Here is a 9,586-nt window from a genome sequence, read left to right as displayed (position 1 = left end):
CTCTAGTATATATATAAAAGGCTAAGTTGACTTGTGCATGCGCGATACATATAAAGCTTTTGCGGGCGCCAATTGCATGTGTGTGTTTCAATCTGTCATTGTTGATCCTGAATTTAATTGACACTTCTAATATAGAGAAAGGGCAAATAGCGATATTAAAATATTTCTTCTAATTAATTTCCTTTCAATGTGCACGAATCTGTCCACCAGGCCACAGTATGTGTATATATATATATTTTTTTTTCATATATATCACATATTAATATAAATGACAACATAGAACTCTAATAGTTTACACATAGTAAACAATTTTATTTCATCAGATGAGATGGATGCTAGCCACTTAACATTTAATATGTTAATGTAACAATTTATTCCACTCACTTATAAAATATCTTTTTAATCACTAAAATTTTCATTTATTTTGAGTCTAATAATATATTAATCTCCAAGACATCACAAAACTTTGGTTATACATGCATCCTGAATGACTCTACATGTACGTTTTTATTTTCCTTCACCTGGACGTTTTCTTCTTATACTTATTGATCCATAGTAATAACCTTAGAAGAGAATATTTTGTTCTTAGAATTTTTTGTGACTTCTATAAGAGATGAGTAACTTTGTGGTAGAATACATTTAAAAGATTTAGCAATTATGGGTAATATTCCCTTTACCTCAATTTGATAAAGGAAGTTGGAGTTAACACTTAGGGGAGGGAGGTGAGAATTGTATTGAGTAGTCTTAATTAACAACTTTATTTGGCCCAGGAGTTCGATGTTAGCACTGAAGAAGGTGAGAATTGAATTCTGAAATTTTGTGAATAAACTGACTGTGTGAAGGAAGAGCAGCATGATTTGCTCAGAGGGCTCACAAGGAAGCCAACAGCTCATTCATCAGCCTAAAGCAACTGAAGAATCTGAGTGTGCGTTAACTTTAGAAGAAAATATCTTAAAGAAAAAGCAGAAAGTCTCACAAATGAAAGCACAAACATTTTAAAATTATAACTATAAATTTTTACAAATATTCTACAGAATTATAAAAATTATAGCAGTTTTATAAAAAATGGCCCAAAATTTCATTGACACAGAAGAACCTATAATTTAATTCATGATAAAAAAATGACTGCTTATGATAGGTTGTCTCTTTCAATGAATCTACAACTCCCTTTGAGGCTAAATTTAGAATATGAGAATATAATTGAATAATTTTTCTCAACACTTTACCTTTTCTTTGTTGAGATCTCTTTGATCTGCTCTACCAACTTTCCTATGGGTCACAGTACTCTCTTGGCTCCATAACAGTAAATCTCCGAACATTGCTCATCCACAATTATTTAACAAATCTTCCTTTGACATTTCTATTACTCTATAATATAAATGTATCATCCTCATCTAACAAACTCCAAGGCATCCCTCTATCAGCTCACTTAACTTTCTTCCTCTCCAACTCCATTATCACCCTGAACAATTTTAGCACACATGATTTAATCTAGACATTACCACAGCCCTATAAGTTTCTCTACAACATAACAATCACCTATATTATACTTCAGTAAATTACTTACAAGTTATTTATTAAGTAAACCCTGTATGACATCTTCTTAATTTTCAACCCCATCCTATTTTTACACAAAATCTGTTCTTCACTCTCATTAAAATAGAACTTAATTCTTTCACACCTAATTTATCAGCTGTTCCCTGGCTTCCTTTGATCCCCTATCCAACTTTGAACCCATGACCACACATTTCAAATAATAATACTGTCTCACTAGCACTCTCAAAGCACTTGCCTAACCCCCTTTACACCATAAGCCAAACATGCTGACCCCTAAGGAAGGTGTTCTTGCTCCTAAATTGCTGAGTATTGGGGCAGAAAATGGTTTAACTCTATAGATTCCTCACTAAGAAGTTGGGTATTCTGGTTTCAAAAGGTCCTCAAAGCTATATGGTCATCCAACTAGTCTTCCCAATCCCATTGCTACTCAAGGAAAACAAAAACTATGAACCATGAACTTGCTTCTTATCTTCCCTTTCTCACTACTGATTACATACTGGAATTACCTAGATCATGTCTGTGTAAATGTCATTGCCTTGGGCCTATCCCAAAGCAAATCAGAATGTCTGGGTATGGGAACCATATATTGACTCTACATTTTTTATTCCTTTCCAAAGCTTCACCCATTCTTTCTTGCTTCTCTAACAACCTACCACCCATTTGCAAATTATCTTAATTTTTTTATAATTACTACACACATTTTCTCTCATAAATCTAAAATTATTCTAAAATGTAAACTTGCATTACAAAACTAGAGGCCCAGTGCACAAAATTTGTGGGGGCAGACATCCCTCTTGCAGTCCGGGACCCCTCACTCCTTAACGCCTGCCTGCTCGCTGCTCCTTAGCTCTGCCATGGAGGCGGGAGAGGCTCCGGCCACCGGTGCTGTGCTCGCCAGCTGTGAGCCTGGCTTCTGGATGAGATGCGCTCCCCCTGTGGGAGCACACTGACCACCAGGGGGCAGCTCCTGCATTGAGCGTCTGCTCCCTGGTGGTCAGTGTGCATCATAGTGACTGGTTGTTCTGGTCATTCCACCACATTGGTCGCTTAGGCTTTTATTATATAGATAGGCTATAATAAGCAAACAAATAAATAAAGGTTATTTTGAGCTCTGTTATGTAAAAAAATTAAGAGTCCAACCCTGACCAGTGTGGCTCGGTTGGTTGGGTGTCATCCCATACATACACCAAAAACATACCCAGTTTGCAGGTTCAATCCCCAGTCAGGGTGCATATGGGAGGCAACCAACTGATGTTTCTTTCTCTCTCCCTCCCTTCCTCTCTCTAGGATCAATAAACAAACAAACAAAATTAAGGGTCCATATTTAACAATTCATTTAACAACATGTTACATAAAATCATTTAACAGTATATTATGGTTAATGTTATCAGAATATATACAAGTATATGTAACTGTGAAATAAATACTTTGGTAATAAGGTATTTCTAGACTATACCTGCCAGAAATACAATGATCAAATAAATATATTTTTTCACATAGTAGTGAATATAGGAATTCAATTAATTCAATTTTTAGATACAAGAAAATGATTTTCCTAAAACATATTTGGTATTATAGCATGTCAAAAGACATTTTGTAGTTTTAGGGGAAATAACTCTTACACAAAAATGTCAATTAAGGTGGTATTTTTCCTGCCTAGGGCTTCACAGAATCCCTTAAGATATACATACCTTCCCTATCCATACATGCTAGCCCAATTCTGACAGTAGTATTAATGCTCACTTGAGTACTGGTCCTCAAATTTGATAGGAGAGAAACTCGGAATCATCTCAAGTGCTGTTTTTCAAAATACTTTTGTTCACTATCCTCTCTGCCCACTGTGAGCCATGCCCTATTATATACTCACTATCAGGTTGTGATGAGATCCTTGAAAATTTCAGAACACTGAAATTCTCTTTCTGCAAACTCCTATGGACAGAACCGTTTTGTCTTTTTCATTGACCATGTCACTAATAACGTCCATGTCCACTAGAGCTAATAATGACTCAGATATTTTTAAAAAGTCTACAGATGAATATACAATGTGCAGAGTTTGGATGTGGAGTTACCACACAAAAAGCAATTATTTTTTGGAAAACAGTGGTCAAGTGGTCAGCCATGAAGAAACAGACAATGGTCAAGGACAAACAACAGCTGTCGTTAACCATTGAAGAAATGGAGTATGCAATTTAAAGTCTCCTGAAAAAAAAAATCTCTAGGCCTGAATGGTTTTGCTGAAGAATTCTATCAAACATTTAAAGAAGTAGTAACACAATCTTCTAAAATTGTGTAAGTTTTCGCAATCTCTTCCAGAATAATAAATGAGGAGATAAGATTTCCCGATTCACTTTATGAGGCCAATATTGCCCTGGTACCAAAACTAGACAAAACAGCATTAAAATGGTGACCCAGATCAATATCTATCATAAAGTTAGATGTGAAAATTTTCAACAAAATATTAGCAAACAGAATGCGGCAATGCATAAAAAGAATAATATTCCACAATTAAGTGGGATTTATTCCAAATTGTAAGACTGGTCCAACATTGGAAAATCAAAGTAATTCACCATATCAACAGGCTAAAGAAGCAAAATCATATTAATTCACATCAATAAAAATTTAACAAAATCCAACACCCATTCAGGATAAAAACGCTCAGCAAACTGCAAATAAAGAACCTCCTCAACTTGAAGGGCATCTATAAAAATCCTATTGCTATATCATACTTAATGATGAAAGACTGAATGCCTTCTCTCAAAGATCAGATCAAAATTTAAAACTAAGCTTTTAGAAAAAAATATAAAAATCCTATTGCTATATCATACTTAATGATGAATGCTTTCTCTCAAAGATCAGATCAAAATTTAAAACTAAACTTTTAGAAAAAATCATAGGGAAAAAATTTGGGGATCTAGGGCTAAGCAAAGAGTTCTTCAATTTTACAAGGAAAGTAAGAACTGTAAGAGGAGAAAGTTATAAATTGAAGCTCACCAAAATTAAAATCTGTAAAGGATTGCATTATGAGCATGAAAAGAAAGCCATGGACTGGAAGAAAATATTTGAAAATCACATATCTGATAAAGAACTAGCATCTATAATATATAAAAAACTCTGAGAACTCCAATTAGAAATGGGCAAAAAACATACATATTTCACTGAAGATATATGGATGATAAATAAGCATGCAAAACAATATTCGGCAAGAGAAATAAGCACATAAAAAGATGTTCAATACCATTAGCCATTAGAGAAATGCAAAATAAAACCACAATGAGACAGCACTCCATCTCTATCTAAGTGACAAGGGCAGTGCTGGTGAGGAGATGGAAAAACGACTGCTGTTGTCACTTACACACTGCTGGTGGATGTGCAGACTGATACAGCCCCTCTGGAAAACATTTAGACAGTTTCTTGTAAAGCTGAGCAGGCAACCACCATACAACCCAAGCACTATACTGTCTGGTGTTTATCCCAGAGAAACAAAAACTTAAGTTCACACAAAAACCTGTATAAGAAGTTTCACAGCAGTTGTATATATCATGGCCAAAAACTAGAAACAACACTGATGTCCTTTAACAGATGGGTGGTTAAAGTGTGTATTTCCGTATCATAAAATATTACTCAGTAAAAAAAAGATTAAACTATTGATAAATGCAACAACTTGGATGGATTTTGAGAGAATTATAGTAAGTGAATGAAAAGCAAACCAAAAAGGTCATACACTGTATGATTCCATTTACATAACAGTCTTGACAAAATACAGAAATAGAGAACAAATTTTGGAGGTCGGGAGTGGAATGGACGTGGGGGTGGCAATAAAGGACAGCAAGAGAGATTCTTATGGGGATGGACCTGTTCTGTATCTTGACTGTATCGATACCAACACCCTGCTGGTGAGAGTGCGTATAGTTCTGCAAGATGTTACCACTGAGGGCCAACGGGTAAAAGGTATATGATTTGTTCACATTATTTGTTTTACAATTGCACATGAACCTACAATTATCTCAAAATAAAAAGTTCCATTAAAAAACAGCATTTGCTACATATGTATTATATTTGTACTTGTCCAAAATTTTCTTTAGGCTATTTCTACTGAAAAATACTTCATGCATTTCAAATTGTTTACTTCTGTTTCACAGGAAGCAAGTTCTAGTCATTGGAGAGATTGAAAACTAAATGGACTTCCCTAGTAAGTGTGTCCTCTCTATAAAACTGTTAGAATAGATTAGTCTAAAGGGACTACTTCACTGTCTACAAGATATAATTAGGTGACCTACAAGGCATTATTGAAACCAAATTCTATCATATTCTTACCTTTAGATAGGACATACTAATAACTATTTTTCATGATTATATATGAAAATGGTCAATAAATATGTTACATAATAAAATAACATTGGCCTATTAATGTCATTTCCTAGAACACAATGATTTTAGCTTACTTTTAAATGCTCATAGTTATATATGAATAAAACATTGAACAACTGTTTTATTCTATTATGTACATTTACCTTTCATATAATAAAGTAAATATATAAGCACGGGATAGTAGTTTTTTAAAATTTTAAATGCTTGATTACCTGCACACAGAACACTGCCGCTGAGGCTGAAGAGCCGTGAACATAACAATCATAGAATAGTTTCGAGGTGGTGCCTTTATAAATTTTCGGAATTTGTCGCCATTCATTCGGAAGATTGAGCGCCTGGAACTCCATTCCATCAACTGTTCTACTTTTTCGGCTAACAGATTCTGCAATTAAATATAGGAATTTAAATTTACACAAGGTTAAAGTCCTTCAGTTTGTATTTCATATAAGCAGATTACATGAGATTATATTTTAGCCAATGTCATTTTCTGTTAAAAGTCCTTGTTTTGGTGAACAATACCAGAAGTAATAAGACACATCAACATCACGTATTCCCTGAGATCCGCAGATAAGAGCACATCATCTCCATGGTATTCTTAGCAAAAAGATAAACCTCAATCTAATCATGAGAAAACATTACACTGACACAATTTTAGTAACAGTCTATAAAATAACTAACCAGTGCTCTTCAAAGGTATCAAGTTCATGAAAGACCAGGAAAGGCTGAGGAACAGTAACATGGAGAAGAGGGAGAGATAACAACTAAATGTAATATGGAACCTCTCACAATCCAGGACCCCTCGGGGGATGTTGGACAGCCGTTTTGGCCTGATCCCCGCAGGCCAGGCCGAGGGACCCACCGGTGCACAAATCCATTCACCAGGCCTCTCATATGCATATAAGATCTTTGGTTAATCTCTTCCCACCCTCCCCCCTTCCCTCTAAGATTCATCAGTCTGTTCCATGTTTCCATGCCTGTGTGTTGAGTGTCTGCCCCCTGGTGGTCACTGCACATCATAGCTACCAGTCAAACAGTTGCTTAGGTTTTTATATAGAGATACACATTGTTATTTATAAAAAACTTCTAAAATAAACATTAATCAAGAAAGTACAAGATCTCTTTTTTTTTTTTGAGTATTCACACAAGGTTGTTAACTTTTGTTCCACTTTCCACCCACAAGGAGCAGAGTGTTCAGTTTTTATATCTCTTGCCTCAAGCAACTTTCCCATTTTAAAGTCAACAATCCAAGAGCCAGAAGCACCTGAAATTGCTATCAGATATATGGCTTTGATCATTGTTTCAGAATGCTCTCTGAACATTCGTCACTGATAAAGAGCCAATGACAATTAGCCACACTCATTTCAGAAATTATAAAAAATTAAGCTTATTTTTTAAATGCAGCATTATCATCCATACTTTAATATAAGGCTTACAACAAACAAAAAGACATGCTTAAAGAGTACTTCCAATGTGTCAGTTACCATACTAGGCATACAACATGTCAGGTGCCAACCAACATCCCTATTCCACAGAGAAAAAAAATTCAGGTTCAGAGAACCTAAATTACTTACTCAAGATCAAATTACTAAGTGGTTAAGCCTGGATTCAAATTTGGCTTTTCTACTGTTAATTCCTAGGCTATTTATCCATGTAATAGTGGTGTGTGTGTGTATGTTATATGTTCATGTGTGAGATATCTCTGTATACACACACACAGTCTTTAAAAAAATGTGGGGAACCATATAAACAAAAGTAGACTTTTCTACACAATGAGACAGTTTATTATGAAAGTTCCTCTAATGCAGTGGTTCTCAATCGTCCTAATGCCACGACCCTTTAATACAGTTCCTCATGTTGTGGTGACTTCTCAACCTTCCTAATGCCGCGACCCTTTAATACAGTTCCTCATGTTGTGGTGACCCCCAACCATAAAATTATTTTCGTTGCTACTTCATAACTGTAATTTTGCTACTGTTATGGATCGTAATGTAAATATCTGAGATGCTATATGTGTTTTCCGATGGTCACGACCCACAGGTTGAGAACTGCTGCTCTAATGTAATTCCCTGATTAGGCCTAGAAAATAATTCTTTGTAAGCATGCATTCTTTATGGTAAAAACTAGGCCAAGTAAATAAGTTAACATGTAGTTTACAGATGTTTAAAGGTTTTAAGATAATATAGAAAGATGTATTTTTAAAGTACCAATACACTTGAAGAAAATAATAGCAAAAATACTGAGCATTAAATATGGATTTAGAACACATAATTAAAGAGAGCCAAGTCCCAGACTCTATTTAGGAAGTAGTGTGCAAAAGTGAGCCGTTTGATTAGCTGTCTTCTTCATACAGAAAAAAAGGTCTGGGAAGGGAAGGACATCATGGTTGACACACTTTCAAGAGCATCCTATATAATAAAAGCCTAATACGCAAATTGACCGAATGGCCGAATGACCAATGGAACAGTCAGTTACTATCGTTATGATGTGCACTGACCACCAGGGGACAGACGCTCAATGCAGGAGCTGCCCCCAGCCCCCAGGCCAGCCAAGGCGGGTGCCAGCGGGGGATGCCCCCGATCACTCCGCCAGTTGCCCCACAGAGGGAGGCAACCGGCGGCGGCGGTGGCAGGGCAATCAGGGGACAGGGACAGCCAGCGAGTGGGCTGGCACCAACCCCCCCTCCGATCACCCGGCGGTTGCCTCCAAGGCGGGTGCCAGTGGGGTCAACTGATTGCCCCACATCGTTCACCTTGCAGAGGGAGGTGAACGATGGCGGCGGCAGGGGGTGGGGCTGGCAAGTGGGCAGCACCAGGCCAGCCAAGGTGCGTGCCAGCAGGGGCCCCCTGATCGTCCCACCAGTCACCCCACAGATTGGCCCTGATTGCCAGTCAGGCCTAGGAACCCTACTGTGCACCAATTTCGTGCACCGGGCCTCTAGTCTATTATAAAGAAGGTTGAGCTAATTCTTCAAAGAAAGTATTGCAAGGTGATATAGTAGAAACATTCAGTAAGGAACAGAAAACTGGTCAATGTGAATTCAATGACCTAAGAAAGAATCACAGGTTGAGCTACAGTCTCCAAACAAGGTTTATTCCACTGTTGCATTTCTCTGGGACAGGACTGTAGCCCTATTTAAGGGCCAGGTTAGGTGCATTTGTCCCTTTGACGTATGTATTTCCATTTCAGGGCCATCTGTGCTCCTTTCTGTTGGAATTTTTTTCCTTCTGCTACCATTTCATTTCTGCAGAACTGCTTTCATACTTCACCACCTTCTCTGTTTGGGTGTCCCTTTTGGTCTCTTAAAGAGAGTAATACTCAGGAACCTTGATTCCCTATTCCCAAGGGAACAAGTAAAAAAAAATTTCTGGGGGAACTTTGTGTATTTCAGGGAACACAGACACATCCATAAGATGGAATATAATGTAACCTTTAAAACTGAGAAAGCACCATATGTCTATTTTTAAATTAGAAAGAATTCAATTGGCTCAAGTCCGAATGATGGTTCTGTATTTATATGCAACTAGAGGCCCGGTGAACCAAAATTTGTGCACTCGGGCGGGGGTGGGGGGGGTCCCTCAGCCCGGCCTATGCCCTCTCGCAGTCTGGGACCCCTCGGGGGATGACCACCTGCTGGCTTAGGCCCACTCCCCGGGGGATTGGG

The 9,586-nt window shown here is 37.3% G+C and overlaps 1 protein-coding gene across 1 annotated transcript in view; it reads right to left on the bottom strand.

Annotated features, from left to right (window-relative positions):
• Positions 1-9,586, bottom strand: part of TUSC3 (tumor suppressor candidate 3) — a 130,633-nt gene that overhangs the window by 67,215 nt on the left and 53,832 nt on the right. The window contains exon 2 of the mRNA XM_005864095.2: positions 6,138-6,307. Coding sequence (XP_005864157.1) covers positions 6,138-6,307 — 170 coding nt within the window. The remainder of the gene's footprint in view (positions 1-6,137; positions 6,308-9,586) is intronic.

This window comes from Myotis brandtii, unplaced genomic scaffold (genome assembly GCF_000412655.1).
Source record: "Myotis brandtii unplaced genomic scaffold, ASM41265v1 scaffold185, whole genome shotgun sequence".
Taxonomy (NCBI): Eukaryota; Metazoa; Chordata; class Mammalia; order Chiroptera; family Vespertilionidae; genus Myotis; species Myotis brandtii.
Note: the sequence above shows the minus strand (reverse complement) of the source record. Positions and strands in the feature narration are given on the sequence as shown.